Source organism: Hyla sarda, chromosome 2 (assembly GCF_029499605.1).
Source record: "Hyla sarda isolate aHylSar1 chromosome 2, aHylSar1.hap1, whole genome shotgun sequence".
NCBI lineage: Eukaryota > Metazoa > Chordata > Amphibia > Anura > Hylidae > Hyla > Hyla sarda.
This window is the reverse complement of record NC_079190.1, coordinates 27,158,852-27,186,642: the sequence shown is the minus strand read 5'-3', so window position 1 is coordinate 27,186,642 and position 27,791 is coordinate 27,158,852. Positions and strand designations below refer to the sequence as shown.

At 46.2% G+C, this 27,791-nt stretch overlaps 1 protein-coding gene across 5 annotated transcripts in view; it reads right to left on the bottom strand.

Annotated features, from left to right (window-relative positions):
- LOC130358323 (cyclic nucleotide-binding domain-containing protein 2-like) overlaps positions 1–27,791 on the bottom strand; it is a 290,442-nt gene that overhangs the window by 103,502 nt on the left and 159,149 nt on the right. For 4 of the 5 annotated variants that reach the window (XM_056561431.1, XM_056561430.1, XM_056561428.1 and 1 more), the window contains one exon: positions 22,150–22,208. In XM_056561431.1, the coding sequence (XP_056417406.1) occupies positions 22,150–22,208 (59 nt within the window). Of the gene's footprint in view, positions 1–19,246; positions 19,449–22,149; positions 22,209–27,791 lie in introns of those variants that run through there. The other variant, XM_056561432.1, reaches the window with a different exon arrangement.

The window sequence follows — 27,791 nt, the reverse complement described above, 5'->3', positions numbered from 1 at the left end:
CAAAATGTCATCAATAAATATCACCCAGAGTAAAGCACATTCACTGTATATCTCCCTCGGACCAGAAAAAACTAAAGTCGCCTCCCACCAGCCTAGGGTTAAATTTGCATATGTGGGGGCACCCGAGATCCCCATAGCAGTACCCCTAAGCTGTGGAAGATTTTACCATTAAATATAAAATAATTGTGTGTCAAAATGTAGCTCAACAATTGAAGAATACATTTATTATGTTCCTGTAAGTGTATTCCTCGAAAGGACAGAAAGTATGAAACTGCTTTTAATCCCACTTCATGTGTTATTGAGGAATATAATGATTCCACATCTTTACTTGTCAATAAGGTCTCCTTCTCTAACGTTAACCCCGCTAATTCCTTAAGGAGGTCTGTAGTATCTCTGGTATAAGATGGCAAAGCAAACACAAACTCTCTCAGACACTGATCGATATAGATACATATATTCTATCCCAAACCTCCTATGCCCGCCACTATAGGGCGTCCCTTTAAAGGGGTAGTCCCTTTATGTATTTTGGGCAGGGCATAGAAGGTTGGGACAACTGGGTTAGATGATATTAGAAAATCCCATTCCTGTTCACTCAAAAGTTTGTTACATTTTGCTTGTGTGATGATGTTTATAAGTTCTTCCTTATACACGTGTCGGATCCTGTGGTAGGATCTCATATGTGGTCCTGTCATCCAATAGTTTCTTACACATTAGTATATAGTTAGAGCGATTCATCACAACAATATTGCCTCCCTTGTTTGCTGTTTTAATGATCAACTCCTAATTTGCACGTAGTTGTTTCATAGCTATTAATTCATCATTAGGGAGATTTTTCCTGATTTTAGATTTAGGGGAAAGAGACAGAGTTTTCATCTCACAAAGTACTAACTCTAGAAATACATCCATGCAAGACGAGTCACCCACTGGGGGAAATGTTTTATTTTTGTTTTTGCAATTGGAAAAGGGTCCCTCATTTCTAGGCCTCTCATTGTCACTTAATAGAGATGCCAGGTCCCACACAGCTGGTAAATCATTTAATCCTATACCTAGTTCGTGGCATTCTCTCCTAGATCTCAAAACCTGGTACTTGTGCCACTTCAATTTTCAGATGAACAGGTGGAGGTCCTTGGTCCACAGGAAGGGATCAAAATCCACCGTAGGTACACTAAATCATCTACGCACAAAAAAATCCAGCCAGGAGAGGCACTTGGTTAGATAACATTCGACCCAATATTACAATTACTATTGTGGACATTGTAAAGCATGTTCGAACATCTTACAATCTAGGAACTTTACAAATGAATATACAGGAGAAGTATTCCACTTGCGAGAGTTTATAAATTGTACTATGTGGTCTGTAATTTATATAGCAATATGTCCATGTTCCTTGAAATATGTGGGCAAAACCAAGAGAGCACTCAAGACCCATATATTAGAACATCTAGGCCAGTGTTTCCCAACCTTTTTCGGGTCGGGGCACACCTCGAAAAAAAAAAAATTCCGTGGGGCACCGCTACAGAGGTTGAGGAGCAAAAAAAAAAGGGGGAAATGGTAAAAAATGCAATGCACTATATCTATTTATCAGTGGGTATGTAGTTTAAAGTGCTGCTTTATACAGCAACTCACCAATGACGTTTTCTCGAATTTGCAATGTTGTCCATCTGGTCCGGGCCATCATCACGATTTCTTCCACACACAATTCTTCACCGTTAAACCTGCAAAACAAATCTATTAGGCGCCGAACTTTTTTTTTAATGGGTGACAGAGGGGTGTAGAAGAGTGTACATGGGTGACAGAGGGATGTAGAGGGGTTGACATGGGTGACAAAGGGGTTTAGAGGAGCGTACAGAGGGGTGTACAGGAGCGTACATGGGTGACAGAGGTGTAGAGGAGTGGACAGAGGGGTGTAGAGGAGCGTACATGGGTGAAAGGGGTGTAGAGGAGTGGACAGAGGGGTGTAGAGGAGCATACATGGGTGACAGGGGTGTAGAGGAGTGTACAGAAGGGTGTAGAGGAGCGTACATGGGTGACAGGGGTGTAGAGGAGTGGACAGAGGGGTGTAGAGGAGCGTACAAGGGTGACAGGGGTGTAGAGGAGTGGACAGAGGGGTGTAGAGGAGCGTACATGGGTGACAGGGGTGTAGAGGAGTGGACAGAGGGGTGTAGAGGAGCGTACATGGGTGACAGGGGTGTAGAGGAGTGGACAGAGGGGTGTAGAGGAGCATACGTGGGTGACAAAGGGGTGTAGAGGAGTGTACATGGGTGACAGAGGGGTGTAGAGGAGTGTACAGAGGGGTGTAGAGGAGCATACATGGGTGACAAGGGTGTAGAGGAGAGTACATGGGTGACAGAGGTGTAGAGGAGTGGACAGGGGGGTATAGAGGAGTGGAAAGAGGGGTGTAGAGGAGAATACATGGGTGACAGGGGTGTAGAGGAGTGGAGAGAGGGGTGTAGAGGAGTGTACATGGGTGACAGGGGTGTAGAGGAGTGGACAGAGAGGTGTAGAGGAGCATACATGGGTGACAGGGGTGTAGAGGAGTGGAGAGAGGGGTGCAGAGGAGCATACATGGGTGACAGGGGTGTAGAGGAGTGTACAGAGGGGTGTAGAGGAGTGGAGAGAGGGGTGTAGAGGAGCGTACATGGGTGACAGGGGTGTACAGGAGCGTACATGGGTGACAGGGGTGTAGAGGAGTGTACAGAGGGGTGTAGAGGAGCATGCATGGGTGACAGGGGTGTAGAGGAGTGGACAGAGAGGTGTAGAGGAGCAGACAGAGGGGTGCAGAGGAGCGTACATGGGTGACAGGGGTGTAGAGGAGTGGATAGAGAGGTGTAGAGGAGTGGACAGAGGGGTGTAGAGGAGCGTACATGGGTGAAAGGGGTGTAGAGGAGCGGACAGAGGGGTGTAGAGGAGCGGACAGAGGGGTGTAGAGGAGCGTACATGGGTGACAGGGGTGTAGAGGAGTGTACAGAGGGGTGTAGAGAAGCAGACATGGATGACAGGGGTGTAGGGGAGTGGACAGAAGGGTGTAGAGGAGCGTACATGGGTGACAGGGGTGTAGAGGAGCAGACAGAGGGGTGTAGAGGAGCGTACATGGGTGACAGGGGTGTAGAGGAGTGAACAGAGGGGTGTAGAGAAGCAGACATGGGTGACAGGGGTGTAGAGGAGTGTACATGGGTGACAGGGGTGTACATGGGTGACAGAGGGGTGTAGAGGAGTGTACATGGGTAACGGGTGTACATGGGTGACAGAGGGGTGTAGAGGAGTGTACATGGGTGACAGGGGTGTACATGGGTGACAGAGGGGTGTAGAGGAGTGTACATGGGTGTACATGGGTGACAGAGGGGTGTAGAGGAGTGTACATGGGTGACAGAGGGGTGTAGAGAAGCAGACATGGGTGACAGGGGTGTAGAGGAGTGGACAGAGGGGTGTAGAGGAGCATACGTGGGTGACAAAGGGGTGTAGAGGAGTGTACATGGGTGACAGAGGGGTGTAGAGGAGTGTACATGGGTGACAGGGGTGTAGAGGAGAGTACATGGGTGACAGAGGTGTAGAGGAGTGGACAGGGGGTATAGAGGAGTGGACAGAGGGGTGTAGAGGAGAATACATGGGTGTAGAGGAGTGGAGAGAGGGGTGTAGAGGAGTGTACATGGGTGACAGGGGTGTAGAGGAGTGGACAGAGAGGTGTAGAGGAGCATACATGGGTGACAGGGGTGTAGAGGAGTGGAGAGAGGGGTGCAGAGGAGCATACATGGGTGACAGGGGTGTAGAGGAGTGTACAGAGGGGTGTAGAGGAGTGGAGAGAGGGGTGTAGAGGAGCGTACATGGGTGACAGGGGTGTAGAGGAGCGTACATGGGTGACAGGGCTGTAGAGGAGTGTACAGAGGGGTGTAGAGGAGCATGCATGGGTGACAGGGGTGTAGAGGAGTGGACAGAGAGGTGTAGAGGAGCAGACAGAGGGGTGCAGAGGAGCATACATGGGTGACAGGGGTGTAGAGGAGTGGATAGAGAGGTGTAGAGGAGTGGACAGAGGGGTGTAGAGGAGTGTACATGGGTGAAAGGGGTGTAGAGGAGCGGACAGAGGGGTGTAGAGAAGCGTACATGGGTGACAGGGGTGTAGAGGAGTGTACAGAGGGGTGTAGAGAAGCAGACATGGATGACAGGGGTGTAGGGGAGTGGACAGAGGGGTGTAGAGGAGCGTACATGGGTGACAGGGGTGTAGAGGAGCAGACAGAGGGGTGTAGAGGAGCGTACATGGGTGACAGGGGTGTAGAGGAGTGAACAGAGGGGTGTAGAGAAGCAGACATGGGTGACAGGGGTGTAGAGGAGTGTGCATGGGTGACAGGGGTGTACATGGGTGACAGAGGGGTGTAGAGGAGTGTACATGGGTGACGGGTGTACATGGGTGACAGAGGGGTGTAGAGGAGTGTACATGGGTGACAGGGGTGTACATGGGTGACAGAGGGGTGTAGAGGAGTGTACATGGGTGACAGGGGTGTACATGGGTGACAGAGGGGTGTAGAGGAGTGTACATGGGTGACAGAGGGGTGTAGAGAAGCAGACATGGGTGACAGGGGTGTAGAGGAGTGGACAGAGGGGTGTAGAGGAGTGTACATGGGTGACGGGTGTAGAGGAGCGTACATGGGTGACAGGGGTGTAGAGGAGCGTACATGGGTGACGGGTGTAGAGGAGTGGACAGAGAGGTTTAGAGGAGCGAACAGAGGGGTGTAGAGGAGCGTACATGGGTGACAGGGGTGTAGAGGAGTGTACAGAGGGGTGTAGAGAAGCAGACATGGGTGACAGGGGTGTAGAGGAGTGGACAGAGGGGTGTAGAGGAGCGTACATGGGTGACAGGGGTGTAGAGGAGCAGACAGAGGGGTGTAGAGGAGCGTACATGGGTGACAGGGGTGTAGAGGAGTGTACAGAGGAGTGTAGAGAAGCAGACATGGGTGACAGGGGTGTAGATGAGTGTACATGGGTGACAGGGGTGTACATGGGTGACAGAGGGGTGTAGAGGAGTGTACATGGGTGACAGGGGTGTACATGGGTGACAGAGGGGTGTAGAGGAGTGTACATGGGTGACAGGGGTGTAGAGAAGGAGACATGGGTGACAGGGGTGTAGAGGAGTGGACAGAGGGGTGTAGAGGAGTGTACATGGGTGACGGGTGTAGAGGCGCGTACATGGGTGACAGGGAAGTAGAGGAGTGGACAGAGAGGTTTAGAGGAGCGAACAGAGGGGTGTAGAGGAGCGTACATGGGTGACAGGGGTGTAGAGGAGTGGACAGAGAGGTGTAGAGGAGCGGACAGAAGGGGGAAGAGGAGCGTACATGGGTGACAGGGGTGTAGAGGAGCAGACAGAGGGGGGAGAGGAGCGTACATGGGTGACAAAGGGGTGTAGAGGAGTGTACAGAGGGGTTTAGAAGAGTGGACAGAGGGGTATAGAGGAGCATACATGGGTGACAGGGGTGTAGAAGAGTGGACAGAGAGGTGTAGAGGAGTGGACAGGGGTGCAGAGGAGTGGACATGGGTCGACAGTAGGGTGAACATGGATGACAGAGGGATTACAGAAGGGTGGACGGGGGTGACAGGGATGACAGGAGGGTGGACGGGGGTGGACATGGGTGATGGGGCTGAACAGGAGTGAAAGGGATGACAGGAGGGTGGACAGGGGTGACAGGAGGGTAGTGGTCAGGGGTGACAGGAGGGTGGTGGACAGGGGTGAAGGGAGGGTGGTGGACAGGGGTGACAGGAGGGTGGTGGACAGGGGTGACAGGAGGGTGGATGAGGGTGAACATGGGTGACAGGAGGGTGGACAGGGGGGGGGACGGGAGTGAAAGGGATGACAGGAGGGTGAACATGGGTGACAGGAGGGTGGATGAGGGTGAACATGGGTGACAGGAGGGTGGATGGGAGTGAAAGGGATGACAGGAGGGTGAACATGGGTGACAGGAGGGTGGATGAGGGTGAACATGGGTGACAGGAGGGTGGATGGGAGTGAAAGGGATGACAGGAGGGGGTGAACATGGGTGACAGGAGGGGGTGAACATGGGTGACAGGAGGGTGAACATGGGTGACAGGAGGGTGAACATGGGTGACAGGAGGGGGTGAACGGGAGTGAAAGGGATGACAGGAGGGTGAACATGGGTGACAGGGGGGGGGGGCATGGGTGACAGGGGGGGGGGGGCATGGGTGACGGGGGGGGGGCATGGGTGACAGGGGGGGGGGGCATGGGTGACAGGGGGGGCATGGGTGACAGGGGGGGGGGCGACATGGGTGACAGGGGGGGGCGACATGGGTGACAGGGGGGGCGACATGGGTGACAGGAGGGGGCGAACATGGGTGACAGGAGGGGGTGAACATGGGTGACAGGAGTGGGTGAACATGGGTGACAGGAGGGGGTGAACATGGGTGACAGGAGGGGGGGCGGACTGGGTGACAGGGGGGGTGAACATGGGTGACAGGAGGGGGTGAACATGGGTGACAGGAGGGGGTGAACATGGGTGACAGGAGGGGGTGAACATGGGTGACAGGAGGGGGTGAACGGGAGTGAAAGGGATGACAGGAGGGTGAACATGGGTGACAGGAGGGGGGGCGGACATGGGTGACAGGGGGGGTGGACATGGGTGACAGGGGGGGGTGGACATGGGTGACAGGGGGGGTGGACATGGGTGACGGGGGGTGGACATGGGTGACGGGGGGTGGACATGGGTGACAGGGGGGGGTGGACATGGGTGACCGGGGGGGGGTGGACATGGGTGACGGGGGGTGGACATGGGTGACAGGGGGGGGTGGACATGGGTGACCGGGGGGGGGTGGACATGGGTGACAGGGGGTGTGGACATGGGTGACAGGGGGTGTGTGAACATGGGTGACAGGGGGGGTGGACATGGGTGACAGGGGGGTTGACATGGGTGACAGGGGGGGGTGGACATGGGTGACAGGGGGCGCGGACATGGGTGACAGGGGGGGGTGGACATGGGTGACAGGGGGGGGTATAAGGTGGACCCGGGTGATGGCGGGGGGGGGGGGGGGGTTGGACAGGGTTGAGAAGGGGTAACAGAGGGGTGGAAAGGGTACAGTACCTTAAGCAAGCCGGTCCGCGCAGCTTTGCAGGTCCACGGCAGGCACCGGAGTCCGGCACAGGTGAAGATCGTTCCGCTCCAGGGACCCATTTTCGGCTCACTGCACCGCAAGGTAGAAAGGGGAGGGGGACGCGGGGGACGCAGGGGACGCAGTGGGGAGGGGGACGCAGGGGACGCAGTGGATGCAGTGGGGGGGGAGGGGGACGCTGTGTGCGCAGTGCGCACGCAGGCTTCCCTTCCCCCCTGCGCCGCCAGTCATAAGCGCGCAGGCCGGGGCGGGATATTAAAAAAAAAAAAATCACAGCAAAATCCCGCGGCACCGCGGTTGGGAATCACTGATCTAGGCGATATTAGACATAATAGGGACAAACCTTAAGCACGGCATATGAATTTGGTACATAGAGGTGATGTCAGTAATCTCAAATTTATGGGTATAGAAAAAGTCTGGCCTTCACCTAGAGGAGGTGATATAGACAGACTCCTACTTCAGAAAGAATGTCGCTGGATACACAAACTTGATACAGTTACTACAAGGGGCCTGAACGACCATTAGAATTTTGCATGCTTTTTATGAGGTTAGAAAGTCTGGTACAGATCTGGTCAGCGGTACAGATAGGTAGAATAGTGGAGACTGTAGTCAGTCTGGAGATAGATGTACCGCTTAGTATAAGGGAAATTATAGGCAAGTAGGAGGTTCCAGAGCAAGGCCGCCCTTTTTAGGGCGTTACACTCTGCCTAGGTTATTAGGGCAACATAGAGCTAGAATTAGGGATTGCTGATAGGTTCATTAGGTCTATGCATATACCTTCCTTCCCTTCCCCCTGGATAGATTTTGGCCCATCTAATAGGGGAGGGGTTTTATCTATGTTGGCCCCATAACTAATATAAGTAACCTTACATCTAGTACCCCTACACCTAATGATACTATTACACCCTCTATGCTCCCCCATCTTTCTCTGTGCCTCTGCTCTAAAGCACTTGCCCCCAGCTTAATACGTCCTTGCCTTATAATTATGCGGAATATACTCTGATTCTCTCTGGATACATAACTTATAGTTCCCTATGTATTCATGTGGCTGACGGGTTTTGTCATGATTTAATACAGTGTCACACCCCTTATCTAACTTTTGGGAGCCCATTATTCATCTAAATAATATGGAATACCATAAGGCTGTGATGCTGATATATGGAATAAAATACCCATAATACACATGAAATATAAGACATAGGGCTATTTTTTTGTTTGTGTCCTATATACTTACCCTTGGTTAATTCCTATTGCTATCTCTGCCCTTCTGCCCTGATGCATAATTCATTGGTAGTAGGATGGAGATTGATATCAAACAAATCCTTGTAGCCTCATAATAAAGTACCAGAACTCTGATCTAGCTTAAATCACGTGATAGGTACGAGCCGGCTAGCAATGTGTGCTGCGTCCTAACAACTAACCCACCCAGCCGCAGCATCACAGGTGGGCGTGACATAGGGATGTAGGTAAACGATAATGTGAGGAACGTACCTGTGAGTGATTACATTAGTTGATAGATACAACTTTTTAGGTACAAGGATCAAGCTGACATACTTACATGAGGTATGGTATATTGTTTTTCATTACAGGTTCGAAGGAAGACACGGTTCCTGCCGGACTATGAGACTACGTTTAATATCTGTGCTCAGTTCATATATAATCCAATTTGCTACCTATGTACTCTGCAGGATGGTTCATATATGTGATGTTTAACAGTGGTCAATAATTGAATCACTCCTGAGGACGTCACACAATTGTGACAGAAACGCGTTGACTGTTACTGTGACAACATAAACCACTTCGTTTTGCTTTATGGTCCTTCTTGCTGGACATTATAAGCAAGTATGAGTGGAACGATAGTGTTATTGTGATAACATAAACCACTACATATGCTCTATAGTCCTAATTTTTGGACATAATAAATAAGGGTGAATGTAATAAATCCCATTTGGGTACCTGTACGCCCTGTGTCCCTAAGTGGTTAAAGGGGTACTCCACTGCCCCAGCATTCAGAACATTGTGTTCCGAACACTGGCTGCGGGCGTTGTGACGTACCATGGCCCCTTATGACCTCACACCACGCCCCCTCAATGGCCCCTTATGATCTCACACCACGCCCCCTCCCATAGACTTGCATTGAGGGGGCGTGGCATGTAGTCACAAGGGACGTGACCGTGACGTCACGCAGCCCACACCCAGTGTTAGGAACAAAATGCTCCAAACGCTGAGGCAGTGGAGTACCCCTTTAATCATGGTTGCATAGAGGCTCTTTAGGACATACTCATGTGCTGTAAGTTATCAAGGTTATGATATTACATGGGTAGCAAAAAGGACACTGACGGCAATTTCCTGGCTCAATGTGTAATGGAGCTTTACTTACGGCTGCAGACATGTTAATGCTATTACCTAACACCAAAATATGCTCTTTTCTACCCATGTAGCTAGAATCCTATAATCATGAGGATATACATGAAATGGAACAATTGAGCGTATGTCCTAAAGAGCCTCCATACAGCCATGAATAAGCACCGTGGATTGTCCGAAACGTGTCGGCTTTTCCAGTGACGCATGTACAACCTTAATTGTGCATCTGCTTTGTGGGTACAACATCTGTATACACAGGCACAATACTTACAGGACAGCTTTACCAGCACAACAGTACAGTGGCTCATTTTTTATTTTTTAAGCATGAAATTTTAAACAATTTTGAGCTGGAAACATCATTTTCCTTCTGTTATATATTTGCTCCTGATTCCAGGGGAGTCCTCACATACTCTACCTATAAAGGAGGTTACGATGGATGCGGATTGGTGCTGGCCTTTTTATAAAATGCTATTAACTTGACATACCCTGTTTCTTGAACTTTTTTTTAACCACTTGGACCACCCAACATACGCCATCTGCCAGGAAACTGTACAGACAGGTGAGTCCCTTTTACATGAGATAAATGTATTGGGAGCAGGGACATGGCGGCCATTACAAAGGGGCAGCAACATTAATGGGTTGATGTCTAATGGGCCCCACCTATACCCACCCAATATCCTATGATACAGTATCAAAATAATACTGTGTGAAGAGTTAGGGCACATTAACATTACTGAAATTTGTTTGGCTGGACATTCAGTAGTGTGAATGTACTCTTAAATAATAAAATTCTGTCTGTCCACGGACACCACTATAAAGAACACACATAAGATGATGTTACATTGCTTGCATTAGACTCAAAAATAAATCCATTTCTAATGAGTTTCTAAGCCCTCCTGGTGGGACCCCCTGGTAAGACCCTTGGGGCTTAATTAGAAGAGAATTCATTAGAAGAGATTTAAAAGAGAATTTGGGACTTCAAAACTAAAACTATGTTTAAAGTTGTAGTTACACGTTTAACTGTGTAGTAAAAAATGTAAAACATTTAGTATTTTTTTAATTAACTTATAAAGTAATATATGCAATTAATGTAATTTTGTTTATTTTCATTTTTTTTCTTTCTTATAAACCACATCCTCTCAAAGTTATTAAAGTCCCTTGGGCTAAATTCAAATTTGTGAAACAAACATAAAACAGAAAAGGATTAAAAAAAACTTTCATCCATGAACAAAGATAAAATACGTTTCTAACTAGTAAACATTTCCATTATGCTTTTTTTAGTTTTCTATCTTTAAAACAGTAAAATCATTTATCTGATATGAATCAGAATTTAGCACATTGTTTTCCGGTCCCCGCGATCTTCATTTTCAAATCATATGACAGTCTACAATATGACTGCGGCTGGCTATTCTCTGTGCTCATTAATCTAGTTACAAGATACTGTTGTAGAATGAGTAGCCTCTGGCGTTATTCCTCTATCTCCTCTGCAGATATCGCCAAACACAATCCTTCTGCCATCATCACTCAAGTACAAAATTATTCAGCATCAGTACAGAGAAGGGGAGCCGCCGCGCTGACATGGGAACCAGTTTCACAAACTACTTGTATTCCTGTCGTATCAGGTGACTTTTCAGTAAAGATGAGCGAACCGAACCTGTAGAACCTGAGTCCGATCAGAACTAAAAGTTCAGCTACAACTCGAAATTTGCATGGTACGGTTCGGCAGAACCTGCTAAAATAACAGGCAGCCACATGGCAGAAAGGAAAAGGAACAATGATCACATGACCTCAGGGAATCCCATAATGCCTTTCAAACAGCTCCCCCAGCCAATCAAGAGGTAGTATAGGGGTGATGTCAAAGCCACTATAGAAGCCTATGCACATAGCTTCCACAGCTATTTTGGAGAGAGCAAGTTTTAGGTGAAGATCTCTGTGAGGGACAGTGCACAGTCACCAACACAGACAGGAGTATCTGATAATTGTAGTAAAGCAGCAAAGAGTGTTCTGCATCTGTTCTGTTTTCATTGGAGATATATATATATATATATATATATATATATATATATATATATTTTTTTTTTTACACTAATTGTGAAAAAGCCACAAAGATGGTTTTGTGTAACTTTCGTGCACTTTCTATGACCAGTATTACTAATATCACCACTATACACAGACCAGTATCACTAATATCCCCACTATACACAGGACAGTATCACTAATATCACCACTATAGACAGACCAGTATCACTAATATCACCACTGTACACAGACCAGTATCACTAATATCACCACTATAGACAGACCAGTATCACTAATATCACCACTGTACAGACCAGTATCACTAATATCACCACTGTACACAGACCAGTATCACTAATATCACCACTATAGACAGACCAGTATCACTAATATCACGATTGTACACAGACCAGTATCACTAATATCACCTCTGTACACAGACCAGTATCACTAATATCACCATTGTACACAGACCAGTATCACTAATATCACCTCTACAGACAGACCAGTATCACTAATATCACCACTGTACACAGATCAGTATCACTAATATCACCACTGTACACAGACCAGTATCACTAATATCACCATTGTACACAGACCAGTATCATTAATATCACCACTCTACACAGACCAGTATCACTAATATCACCACTGTACACAGACCAGTATCACTAATATCACCACTGTACACAGACCAGTATCACTAATATCACCACTATAGACAGACCAGTATCACCACTATACAAAGGACAAATAATTGCAACAAGCCATGACTACCATTACCCCAATATAGTGACAAGATAATACTTCAATACTGAATAAAACCACTATACACAAACCAGTATCACCAACAACACCACTATAAAAGGGCCCATTTCTGCCCATTGACTTCATTGGGATTCCACTGTCCCATTCACAAAGTGAATTTTTGCAATGGAATTCAGCATGAATTCTGCCAGAATTCCACAATTCCTCGAAAATTTCAGAACCGAATTTGAGTGGAATTGTGGAATTCTGTAGTGTCACCATTGCCTTAGGCTCCTTTCACACTGCCGTTGGTGCCCAACAGTATGACGGCTGTCGGTAGAGCCGGGCAGAATAGTGGTAAAAAATTACTGCATGTGCCATCTCTTTCTCCCACTATTCATAATGGCGCCCTGCGGCCCCCATAACAGCCCCCATCATGAGAACGGCCATTAAACTCAGAAAAAGAAAAAAGAATGGGACTTTCTCGACGAGGAGCAATGGCAGTGTGAAAGAGGCCTTAGGGTGCATTCCCACATTGCAGCTGCTACATGTGGAAGAAACTATGCCTACATGTGGTGATCAATGGTTGCATGGTCTTGTTGGTAACACTGCTGAGTCATTGGCAAAATCCTTTGGTTATTGAGGTGTTATCTCCATGTGGCAGACACAGCATGAAAACTAAGCCTGCCTAACCGCTCCTTGTCTCTGCCTACTATTCGCATTCGAAAATGTTAGCACAATACAGCATAATGTTGTATATTGGTGTGTGTATATATATATATATATATATATATATATATATATACATAAAACAATGGTGCAGCACTCAGGTATCCAAAGGAAAGTGCAAATTTATTTACTCATGTCACACAATGGTTATAGCCAAATAAAATATAAGCCATTGCAGTGCCATGAGCAAATAAATTTAAACTTTCTTTTGGATACCTGAGTGCTGCACCATTGTTTTATGGGTATCTACAATGACTGTGATGGGGTTTTTGGGCACTGGCACCATATGCATTGGATTGGCTAAATAGTGCTGCAATTTTTTGTTGTTTTATATATATAAAAAAAATAAAGGGAACACTAAGATAACACATCCTAGATCTGAATTAACTAATTGTATGAAATACTTTCGACTTTACATAGTTGAATGTGCTGACAACAAAATCACACAAAAATTATCAATGGAAATCAAATTTATCAACCCACGGAGGTCTGGATATGGAGTCACACTCAAAATCAAAGTGGAAAACCACACTACAGGCTGATCCAACTTTATGTAATGTCCTTAAAACAAGTCACACTAAATTTATCAATGAGGCTCAGTAGTGTGTGTGGCCTCCACGTGCCCGTATGACCTCCCTACAACTCACGGGCATGATCCTGATGAGGTGGCGGATGGTCTCCTGAGGGATGTCCTCTCAGACCTGGACTAAAGCATCCGCCAACTCCTGGACAGCCTGTGGTGCAAAGCGGCGTTGGTGGATGGAGTGAGACATGATGTCCCAGATGTGCTCAATCGGATTCTGGTCTGGGGAATGAGCGGGCCAGTCCATAGCATCAATGCCTTCCTCTTGCAGGAACAGCTGAAACACTCCAGCCACATGAGGTATAGCATTGTCTTGCATTAGGAGGAACCCAGAACCAACCGCACCAGCATATGGTCTCACAATGGGTCTGAGGATCTCATCTCGGTACCTAATGGCAGTCAGGCTACCTCTGGCAAGCACATGGAGGGCTATGCAGCCCCCCCCCCCCAAGGAAATGCCACCCCACTCCATTACTGACCCACCGCTAAACCAGTCATGCTGGAGGATGTTGCAAAACGTTCTCCATGGTGTCTACAGACTCTGGCATGTCTCTCACACATGCTCAGTGTGAACCTGCTTTCATTTGTGAAGAGTACAAGGCCCTAGTGGCAAATTTGCCAATCTTGGTGTTCTCTGGCAAATGCCAAACGTCATGCACAGTGTTGGGCTGTAAGCACAACACCCACCTGTGTACGTTGGGCCCTCATACCACCCTCATGGAGTCTGTTTCTGACCGTTTGAGTGGACACATGCACATTTGTGGCCTGCTGGAGGTCATTTTGCAGGGCTCTGGCAATGCTCCTCCTTGCACTAAGGCGGAGGTTGCCCTCCTACGGCCCCCTCCACATCTCCTGGTGTACTGGCCTGTCTCCTGGCAGCGCCTCCATGCTCTGGACACTACGTGGACAGACACAGCAAACCTTCTTGCCACAGCTCGCATTAATGTGCCATACTGGATGAGCTGCACTACTGAGCCCCTTGTGTGGGTTTTAGACTCCGTCTCATGCACCGCCAGCATTCAAAAGTGACCAAAACATCAGCCAGGAAGCATTGGAACTGTGAAGTGGTATGTGGTCACCACCTGCAGAACCACTCCTTTATTGGGGGTGTCTTGCTAATTGCCTATAATTTTCACCTGTTCTCTGTTCCATTTGCACAACAGAATGTGAAATTGATTGTCAATCAGTGTTGCTTCCTGAGTGGACAGTGTGATTTCACAGAAGTGTCATTGACTTGGAGTTACATTGTGTTGTTTAAGTGTTCCCTTTTTTTTTTTGAGCAGTGTATATTGTGATGACTTGCTCTTGCAAACAGGTGCGGTTGCAGTATTGAGGTAAGGAGACAGCATTTTTAAATCAAAGTCCAGTGTTTTATTCACACTTAAAGAGTACCTGTCATAGTCCAAAAAAAAGAAAAAAGTGATATGTTACTCAGGACCCATTCCTGATCATGTGCATATAATTTTTATGTGTCTCGGACCTATATATCCGGAGATATAAGCATTTATCTGCTGGTGAGTTACTTTTTCAGTGTGCAGGCTGGAGGGGGCGTGTCAGTCTGTCTCCCACACAGGAGCAAGCCTGGGCAGTCAGCCAATCAGTACTCTCTACTCTGTAACCCTTTCCTCTCTGGTTGTATGCTGTGTCATGTCAGAGGAAGATACTTTGAGCTTGCCTGCAGTAATCAGAAGACATTATGGTGAATTCATAACAGGATAAAATGTATAAATATAAGAATAGATCTTTATAAAATAAGTGGAAGGATTTTTTAGATAAAAGTACAGCATTTTTATGAATACATCTGTTTTATCTTCTCCTAGTAAAGCTTGATGCTAATCAGCATAGCTGTCACTATGTGTGTCATTCATCTTTCACAGACTCCTGAATGTCTGATCAACTTCTTTGTCATTCAGGAGTCCGAGAAAGCTTTGACTATTTCAGCATGCTAGGAGTTCTAGTTTAGTAACAACTGAAGCTGCAATGTTTGTAAATAACTGTGTTAGAGCAGTGTTGCCTCCAGCTGTTGTAAAACTACAGCTCCCAGCATGTCAACACATCATGTATCTGTAGTTTTGCATACACAATAGAAATCTCCTATACTGGATACCGGTATGCTTTACAGCCGGTATCCAGTATGCTGTAAAATCTAGACTGTCTGGCTAAAAGACAGGCGACCCCTAGTGGTGGCTATTTTGAGCTTGAATTTCAGTTGAAAATTGTAATTTTTTTTAACAGGTGTATATTGTGAAATGTCATATTATAATGAGTCCTGCAATATATGAAAAGTTTTTAACAATGACAGTGCCACTTTAAGCATACAGCAAAACAGTCTTTAATGTGGAACAAAAGGAAAACATAACAAAGTCCACCTGTATTTCCTTGGTGTTTGTTCACACCGGAGATCTTGCCAAGCAGCACTAAGCAAAGACTTTCCCTAGCCTCCAGCTAGGCTGTTCAGCAGCTTCCACACTTGGAGCAAAACAGAAGACAGGACTCCAAAAGCCGGCCTGGATTGTGGGGAATGACCCCCACTCTGCACTTGGTCATTCCCAGTAAAAGCCATCCCGGATTGGCCTTAAAGCCATACTACCGTCTTAGTGTCAGACTGCCTCGCAGTAAAGACACTAAATAATACTGACTCTCACTTCCCCAAGGCCAGGAGCCTTGGTGACACATAGCGTCCATCGACCACCATACCCTTCACCTTCTCACTATATTATATATATTATACTAATGCATATGCACACACTGCATTTTTACACACATATATACTGTATGATTATACCACTCGTGTGTATACCAGATTGCACACACAAATACATACATACATGCTGCATGTATACATACATACATACTGTATACTCATACTACAGATATGTATACCAGACTGCACACACAGATACATATACACACACATATACTGCATTTATGCATACATACATACATACATACTGTATGCTCCTACTACACACATTTATAGCAGATTGCACACAAAAATATATACACATGTGGTGTCGGGTGAGGGTAATGTGCAATTAACCTTTTCGTGATGCCAGGGCATGGTTAACCTTTACTCCACCCGAGGTTGAGCCAGCTTCTCCTGGGCCAGGCATGGGGCAATAAGTACTCCGATGCAAGGGTACAGAAAAATTGACTTTACTGAGGCAGGATAGAGGATAAAATCTGTTACAGCTCAGATTGGTATAAAGAGATGTGAAGGTTGAACCTTGGAAACTTATCGGCTTGCTGGGACTTGTAGTTGATTGTGCTGTGTATGACTCACTTGCTGTATGGCAACCCATGCTTGACTTCAGTGACTTGTATGACTGACTTGACTGATTTGAATTGAATCCCTGGGACTTTAGTGCTTACTGCTAAGCTTGACATTCACCTGGGTGCAGGGGTATGACTTAGCAGATGCGTGGTTGCAGGATTAGACTTGAGGCCTCCTCAGAACACCTCACAGACTCACTTCAGACTTCTCCAAACTATACCTCAGCTAGCACTCTCTCCTGAACTGAACTCTGAACTCCTACCACTCTATATAAGGAGCAGATTTAGAGCATTACCATTGGGCAGATAAGTCACATGGTTCACCTCATGCACACTCCCCTAACAACAAGGTTTCTAAGGTTGAAAAGGCTTAAAGCAACAGGTACTCAGATAATGACAATAAATGAACCATAGCATAACATGAGTAGATATAGAGTCCTGAGTAGTGTGTGCCCAAGACGGACACTGAAGGCAACATCTGCCACACAGGATGGGCCACATGCTATATTCTGTACTGGGTCACCACACATACATATATACATACTGAATATTCCTACTACAAACATGTATACCAGACTGCATACATATATACACATACAGACACTGCATTTATACACACAAACATAATGTATACATACACTGCACATATGTGTATACCAGACTGTAGATAAACACACGTGGTGGTCAAGTACAGGAGTTGCCCTGTCAGGCAGACTATTCAGTGACTCCTGCCCCCCCCCCCTTTTGTCTGTGTTCCCTAAGTAGTTAACTACCACCTGTGTTATCTCTTGTAATGTATATAACTTGTCATATACCTTTAAGTAATGTTGCTAAGTGTTGTAACCAAGGAAGGTACCAGTGACCATGTGACCTATAGAATGACCTATGGGACCCCTCCAGAGTCTCCCCCACATAAACCCTGGGAGGAGCTATTTCAGTCTCTTTAGTTCCTGCTTAGCTGAGATACAGAGCAGTGAAGTCCTGAGAGAGTGTCTGGTGTCCTGAGGAGGCCTAAAGCCTACCACGCAGCCATACATCCACTACCCCACAGGTGAACGTCAAAACCTGGTAAGCTGGAAACGGAGTGAAGTTCATCTAGTCAAGATCAGTCTGTATCAAGTCAGTGTGGGCCTGGAGCAAATTGTCCAAATCCACTATAAGTCCCAGCGAAGTCACTGTACATCTCCTTGGGCCTAACTGAGCTGTCAAGACTATTACACCTGTCTACCTCAGTAAAGCTGCCGTTGTTCTGTAACTTGGCGTCTGAATAATTATTTGCCATGTGCCTAGCCCAGGATACAGCGGTATACCTTCGGGTGGAAATAATAGAAATGTCCAGCGCTTGAGGGATGCAAAAACTTCTTCGGCTTTATTAAGTCATAAAAACATGCAGCATAGGGACAAGAACGCCGACACGTTTCGGATCAGTGCGATCCTTAGTCATGGATCCTTGGCCATGACTAAGGATCGCACTGATCCGAAACGTGTCGGCGTTCTTGTCCCTATGCTGCATGTTTTTATGACTTAATAAAGCCGAAGAAGTTTTTGCACCCTCAAGCGCTGGACATTTCTATTATTTCCTGTTGATTCCATTCGGCCAGGTGTGCTGCTGGCCCGTCCGGGAGAGTGGAGCTGACGAGTTACTATACGTATACCTTCGGGTGATGACGAAGTTAAACCGTGCCCTGGAGTCACGAATGCAAGGAGTTAATGCCATCTTCCCCTAGGCAGACACACATGGCACCTTTACTTTACAGTGGCCTGGTCCTTGGTTTCCTGCTGCCTCTGGTGTGTGGGGCAGCAGGGGGAGGAATCAGTGCTGGCAGCCTGCAATCTGCATGCAGTTCTGGGAGCAGAGAATGGATAGGAACAGGAGTGCAGGGCCCTCACAGGGAGCCCTCGGCAGGGAAGAAGGAGGAAGAGCCTTCAGTTCACAAGGGACTGCACTAAACTCAGGGGGCGAGTTAGGCGAGGCTTTTGGCAGCCGCCTACTTTGCCTAATGGGAGAGCCGCCTCTGGGCTCATGGGCACCCGAACATTGGTAAGAGAAACTTTTTTTTTTTTTTAACCATTCAGTGGATATGCTGTAGATATTTTGTTCAATAAGTCCACTAGATGTTCATTTCTATTAAATAACTAAATAAATTTTCTGCTCTTCATGTGATATAAACAAGTCATTGTCCCTCAATAAAGCTTAAGAGCGTCTGTATTGTTTACTATCCTCCCTCGCTAATGAGAAATATAAAGAACGGGCAGAGCATAAAGCTGCAGAAGACAATACTAATGTTTGTATATATTACACCCCGGCAGCGGAGAATAAGAGGACCTTTATATTCTGCTATTGAACATGTGTCAGCAGAATGGCGCTATCTTGTTTATCGAATTAAACATAAAGGAGACGATCAATGAACATTGCTCGAAATTTAATTGTTAAGCCATAAAACAAATAGCTGAAAGTGTCCTTTGTTTGTTTAACCGTGTTCGGGACTTTTATTCCACTTTTTGCGCCAGGAAAGTACATTAAGTCTCAGCTCGGATCCATCATCACCTTCTAAACGGTATCATTAATATTCTCACTATGGCAGAGGCAGTAAATCTGCTCTTCGAAATGGAAAATTCAGCCCTGAGAAGAGATGTGTTTTTACTATTTTAGATATTAATGTATTTATTTTAGTTTTTGGAAAAGGCCACAATACTGTACTAACACAGTTTACAGCTGGACCTGCCAATATCTGAGCGATGGCTGAGGGAGACATAGCTGGCCACACATTTACCTCACAGCAGACACTACAGGGTAGAAATAATTCCATATTCATAAGGTTAAAAAATACAAGAGTCCATCAGGTACAACCAAAATCACAATTATGTCCCTAGTGTGTTGATCCAGAGGATGGCAAAAAAAAACATTATGATGCCAATTGCCCCATACCAAGGGGATAAATTCCTTCCTGACTCCACTATAGCATCAGAATAAATCCCTTGATCAATGTTCTGTCCCCATAAGTCTAGTATCCATAACCTGTCCCTCTTGACTATTGGGTTAGTCAGTCATAGTCCCACTGCCCTTACAATAAAGAATCTCTATCTTTGATGATGGTGAAACCTTCTTTCCTCTAGACATATGCATCAAAACCAGAAGGCTAGACAATGATCCAGAAGCAGGCAATGCACCAGGCCAGGAGACCAGGCAATACACCAGGAGCAGGTGAACTGACAATGCACCAGGCCAGGAGACTAGGCAATACACCAGGAGCAGGTAGAAGACTAGACAATGCACCAAGACTAGGATACCAGGCAATGCAATGGGACCAGGTGACCGGACAATGCACCAAGACCAGGTGAACAGACAATGCACCAGGACCAGGAGAACAGTCAATGCACCAAGACCAGGTGAACAGACAATGCACTAGGACCAGGAGAACAGACAATGCACCACGACCTGGAGACCAGACAATGCACTGGCACTAGGAAGGAGACTAAGCAATGCACCAAGACCAGGTGAACAGAGAATGCACCAGGACAAGGTGAACAGACAGTGCACCAGTACCAGGTGACCAGACAATGCACCAGGACCAGGTGAACAGACAATGCACCAGGACCAGGTGAACAGACAATGCACCAGGACCAGGAGAACAGTCAATGCACCAAGACCAGGTGAACAGACAATGCACTAGGACCAGGAGAACAGACAATGCACCACGACCTGGAGACCAGACAATGCACTGGCACTAGGAAGGAGACTAAGCAATGCACCAAGACCAGGTGAACAGAGAATGCACCAGGACAAGGTGAACAGACAGTGCACCAGGACCAGGTGACCAGACAATGCACCAGGACCAGGTGACCAGACAATGCACCAGGACCAGGTGAACAGACAATGCACCAGGACCAGGAGAACAGACAATGCACTAAAACCAGGTGAACAGACAATGCACCAGGACCAGGTGAACAGACGATGCACCAGGACCAGGTGAACAGACAATGTACCAGGACCAGGTGAACAGACAATGCACTAAGACCAGGTGACCAGACAATGCACCAGGATCAGGTGAACAGACAATGCACCAGGATCGGGTGAACAGACAATGCACCAGGACCAGGTGACCAGACAATGCACCAGGACAAGGTGACCAGACAGTGGACCAGGCCAGGAGACTAGGCAATGCACCAGGAGCAGGTAGAAGACTAGACAATGCACCAAGACTAGGATACCAGGCAAAGCAATGGGACCAGGTGACCGGACAATGCACCAAGACCAGGTGAACAGACAATGCACCAGGACCACGTGACCAGACAATGCACCAGGACCAGGTGACCAGACAGTGCACCACGTCCAGGAGACTAGACACTGCACTGGCACTAGGAAGGAGACTAAGCAATGCACCAGGACCAAGTGAACAGACAATGCACCAGGACCAGGTGAATAGACAATGCACCAGGACCAGGAGAACAGACAATGCACCAGGATCAGGTAACCAAGCAATGCACCAGGACCAGGTGACCAAACAATGCACCAGGACAAGGTGACCAGGCAGTGCACCAGGACCATGAGACCAGGCAATGCACCAGGAGCAGGTAGAAGACTAGACAATGCACCAAGACCAGGTGAACAGACAATGCACCAGGCCCAGGTGAACAGACAATGCACCAAGACCAGGTGACCAGACAATGCACCAGGACCAGGTGAACAGACAGTGCACGAAGACTAGGTGAACAGACAATACACCAGGACCAGGTGACCATACAATGCACCAGGACCAGGTGACCATACAATGCACCAGGACCAGGTGACCAGACAGTGCACCAGGACCAGGTGACCGGACAGTGCACCAGGACCAGGAGACTAGGCAATGCACCAGGACCAGGTGACCAGACAGTGCACCAGGACCAGGACACTAGGCAATGCACTGGCACTAGGAAGGAGACTACACAATGCAGCAGGACGAGGAGACTAGGCAATGCATGGGGGCCAAGAGATAATACACCAGGACCAGAAAACTTGGGAATGCCCCAGGACCAGGGAATGCAGCAGGACTAGGAGACCAGGGAATGCACTGGGACCAAATAGACTAGACAATGCACTAGGACTAAAAAGAAGATTAGGCAATGAACCAGGACCAGGAAGAAGATTAGGCAATGCCAATCAATAAGAACATTTTTATGTATTTCTGCAAGGGAAACAAATATTATTACACTGTTAGCATGAGACCACATCAGCACCTTCAGAGCTACAGACCCTCTCAGCCTCAAGTTTTGTCTTATTGTGGGAGATAGGTAGGCACCATTTTATTAACTATGCATATCCATATAAATGATCTATTTACCTGCTTTGCAGATTTGGTTCTCAGTCCCTCTTTGTACATATCTTTGCTCTGCAGATGATCTGTAATGTACAACATATAGTTATAACTGGCAGCAAGAAGAAACTCCAAAATATAAAGGGTATTCCCATCTTAACTTATTATCCCCTATCCACCAATCGGCTTGTTGGATCCTATGGATAGGGGACCAGGAGACCAATCCTATGGATAGGGGACCAGGAGACCAATCCTATGGATAGGGGACCAGGAGACCAATCCTATGGATAGGGGACCAGGAGACCAATCCTATGGATAGGGGACCAGGAGACCAATCCTATGGATAGGGGACCAGGAGACCAATCCTATGGATAGGGGACCAGGAGACCAATCCTATGGATAGGGGACCAGGAGACCAATCCTATGGATAGGAGACCAGGAGACCAATCCTATGGATAGGGGACCAGGAGACCAATCCTATGGATAGGGGACCAGGAGACCAATTCTATGGATAGGGGACCAGGAGACCAATCCTATGGATAGGGGACCAGGAGACCAATCCTATGGATAGGGGACCAGGAGACCAATCCTATGGATAGGGGATAACATGTTGAGATGAGAATCCTTTAATATAGTTTTTTTTCCCAGCAGATTTCCATTTGGTACATCTGGAAAGATTGTCCCTGGGGATTGGACAACCCCCCATGATTCAAAACTCCACCCACTCTCCATTAGAGGAGTAAAAAATAATAATAATAATTGAATCATTCTAAAGAAAAAAAAAACTGCACAAATGTGCAATTTGAAGGTGCACATAACTTGCACAGTTATAAATAAGGATGAAAGTCAGGAGACCCCAAATGTGTCACCTTGTCCAAATCATTATAAATGCACTGGTAAAGACTGCGTGAGATGTGTCCCACAAAACAAAGAATCTCTCCAAATTGTTTCATTTTCTCTAGTTAAATATTCAATCTTGTAATGTAAAGACAATAACAAACATTGGATACATCTGACTTGGCCTTACATGAGGAGTGGGGCCCCTACGCTCAACTACACTCACTGGCCACTTTATTAGGCACGTGTTCCTAGTACCGGGTTGAAACATCCCCCCCCTTTGGTGCTGGACGCATTCCTCCGAGATTTCACTCCATATGGACATGATGACATCACACAGTTCCTCCATATGGACATGATGACATCACACAGTTCCTCCATATGGACATGATGACATCACACAGTTCCTCCATATGGACATGATGACATCACACAGTTCCTCTATATGGGCATGATGACATCACACACTTCCTCCATATAGACATGATGACATCACACAGTTCCTCCATATAGACATGATGACATCACACAGTTCCTCCATATGGACATGATGACATCACACAGTTCCTCCATATGGACATGATGACATCACACAGTTCCTCCATATGGACATGATGACATCACACAGTTCCTCCATATGGACATGATGACATCACACAGTTCCTCCATATGGACACGATGACATCACACAGTTCCTCTATATGGACACGATGACATCACACAGTTCTTCCATATAGACATGATGACATCACACAGTTCCTCTATATGGACATGATGACATCACACAGTTCTTCCATATAGACATGATGACATCACACAGTTCCTCTATATGGACATGATGACATCACACAGTTCCTCTATATGGACATGATGACATCACACAGTTCCTCTATATGGACATGATGACATCACACAGTTCCTCTATATGGACACGATGACATCACACAGTTCTTCCATATAGACATGATGACATCACACAGTTCCTCTATATGGACATGATGACATCACACAGTTCCTCTATATGGACATGATGACATCACACAGTTCCTCCATATGGACATGATGACATCACACAGTTCTCCATATAAACATGATGACATCACACAGTTCCTCCATATGGACATGATGACATCACACAGTTCCTCCATATGGACATGATGACATCACACAGTTCCTCCATATGGACATGATGACATCACACAGTTCCTCCATATGGACATGATGACATCACACAGTTCCTCCATATGGACATGATGACATCACACAGTTCCTCCCTATGGACATGATGACATCACGCAGTTCCTCCATATGGACATGATGACATCACACAGTTCCTCCATATGGACATGATGACATCACACAGTTCCTCTATATGAACATGACGACATCACACAGTTCCTCCATATGGACATGATGACATCACGCAGTTCCTCCATATGGACATGATGACATCACACAGTTCCTCCATATGGACATGATGACATCACGCAGTTCCTCCATATGGACATGATGACATCACACAGTTCCTCCATATGGACATGATGACATCACGCAGTTCCTCCATATGGATATGATGACATCACACAGTTCCTCCATATGGACATGATGACATCACACAGTTCCTCTATATGAACATGATGACATCACACAGTTCCTCCATATGGACATGATGACATCACACAGTTCCTTCATATGAACATGATGACATCACACGGTTCCACTATATGGACATGATGACATCACACAGTTCCTCCATATGGACATGATTACATCACACAGTTTCTCTATATGGACATGATGACATCACACAGTTCCTCCATATGGACATGATGACATGACACAGTTCTTCCATATGGACATGATTACATCACACAGTTCCTTCATATGGACATGATGACATCACACAGTTCCTCCATATGGACATGATGACATCACACAGTTCCTCCATATGGACATGATGACATCACACAGTTCCTCTATATGGATATGATGACATCACACAGTTCCTCCATATGGACATGATGACTTCACACAGTTATATGGATATGATGACATCACACAGTTCCTTCATATGGACACGATGACATCACACAATTCCTCCATATGGATTATGGACATGATGACATCACACAGTTCCTCCATATGGACATGGTGACATCACACAGTTCCTCCATATGGACATGATGACATCACACAGTTCCTCCATATGGACATGATGACATCACACAGTTGCTGTAACTTTGTCAGATTTATGATGAGAATCTCCGGTTCCACCACATCCCAGCAGTGATCTATTGGATGAGATCTGGTGACTGTGGAGACCATTGGAGTCATGTGACATGGGGCATTATCCTACTGGAAGTATCATCAGAAGATACAGGGGTCATAAAGGGATGGACATGGTCATAAAGGGATGGACATGGTCAGTAACAATACTCAGGTAGGCTGTGATGTTTATACCAGACTCAATTTGTACTTAATTGTGCAAAAAGAAAATGTCCCCATTACACCAACACCAGCCTAAACCGCTGATACGAGGCAGGATGGATCCATGCTTTCATGTTGTTTACTCCTAATTCTGACCCTGCCATCTGAATGTCGCTGCTGGAATTGAGACTCATCAGACCAAGAAACTTTCTTCAATCTTCCATTGTCCAGTTTTGGTCACCTGAGTTGTAGCCTCAGTTTGCTGTTCTTAGGCTGGGTTCACACTACGTTTTCTCCCATACGGGAGCGCATACGGCAGGGGGGAGCTAAAACCTCGCGCTCCCGTATGCCTTCGTATGCGCTCCCGTATGTCATTCATTTCAATGAGCCGGCCGGAGTGAAACGTTCGGTCCGGACGGCTCATTTTTGCGCCGTATGCGCTTTTACGACCGGACCTCAAACCGTGGTTGACCACAGTTTTAGGTCCGGATGTAAAAGCGCATACGGTGCAAAAATGAGCCGACCGGACCGAACGTTTCACTCCGGCCGGCTCATTGAAATGAATGACATACGGGAGCGCATACGAAGGCATACGGGAGCGCGAGATTTTAGCTCCCCCCTGCCGTATGCGCTCCCGTATGGGAGAAAACGTAGTGTGAACCCAGCCTTAGCTGACAGGAGTGGCACCCGGTTTGGTCTTCTGCTGCTGTAGCCCATCTTCAGAGATGGTATTCTGCAGACCTTGGTTGTAAAGAGTGGTTATTTGAGTTAATGTTGCCTTTCTGTCATCTCAAACCAGTTGGCCCATTCTCCTCTGACACCATCAAGGCATTTTCCTCCACACAATTGTATCTCATTGGATATTTTCTCTTTTTGGGACCATTCTCTATAAACCCTAGAGATTGTTGTGCATTAAAATCCCAGCAGATCAGCAGTTTCTAAAATACATAGACCGGCCCGACTGGCACCAACAACCATGTCATGTTCAAAGTCAGATGCTAGGTTTGAATTTCAGCAAGTTGTCTTAACCAAGTCTACATGCCAAAGTGCACTGAGCTGCTGTCATGTGATTGGCTGATTAGCTTTTTGTGTTATTAAGCAATTGAACAGGTGTACCTAAAAAAGTGGCCAGTGAGTGTATCTGTTTAGATGGTCAGTATAAATAAGCCATTTTTTCTCAGGCAGTCATGTTTAGAATGTGCACCGTATATTATTAATAATTCATTATTACAATTGTTTTTTTTTCCAGCTATCTGGAGAAATTTTTGACGTTTTGTCACATGCCTATGGGACAACTTGACAGTCTCCTGTGAATTGTAGAACACCTCTGCAGGAAGCTCACAGTCAGGTCCATCAGAATGACTGAGAGGCAGATCATCGCTGAGTTATTTTAGGGAAAGTAAATTAATAAAAAAATAAATAAATAACATAGTACCATAGTAACATAGTCCATCAAGTTCAACCTATAACCCCCATAGTCCCTACTGAGTTGATCCAGAGGAAGGCAAAAAACCCTCATACTGGAGGTAAAAATGTATTCCCGACTCCAAATATGGCATCAGAATAAATCCCTGGATCCACCTTCTGCCCATATAGATCTAGAATCCATTAATTTGGGTCCAATACTGTGATTTTTTTTTTTTGATATTTGATTCCTGTGCCCCATTAACACTGTGGCTGGCCATGCAAAGTATATACAGGAGCAGGGATTCTGGTCAAAAGCAAGAGTCCCTGCTCGCATACAGTACACTGTGCGAATGTAGTGATTTTGACCTGAAAGTCACAAAAGCAGGGACTCTTATCTTTGACAGGAGTCTCTAAATAATAATAATTAAAAAAAAAGTTCAGTTTCTAAGATTCTAACAAATTAGAATTAAAATTTTATTTGTAAAAAATGTTTTTGTAAAATTTGGACCAAATCAGATTCATACCAAATGTATTCCTTTTTTGTTTGTAATTCCAGGTTTTGGCCAATGTAATTAGATGGTTATTTTTGTTGGCTACGGTCAACACAAGAAGATACATTTTACATTATAATCTCGCTGATTTTATTTATTTATTTATTTTGTCCCCTTTGGTCACAGAAAAGAGTTATGCATCACTACACCTCCAGTTTCAGATTGGCAAATCTACAATCAGGTGGTTTGGCAATATTGAAGGCCCATTTGATGCCCAGTACGACTTTGAAATCTGTGGACAATTTCTTTAAAGCGAATGCGTCATCATAAAATTATCTAATGATTTCAGTGTACCTGTAGCTTTAAAAAATAATAAAAAATTCACATGTCATATTGATGAGTCAAAAGTTTTGATCGGTCAGGGTCTGGGTGTTGTGACCCTGACCTATCGCTAAAATAGGTGGGGGACAGCATCGCTACATGATAACTTTAGGGGACCCCTAGTTG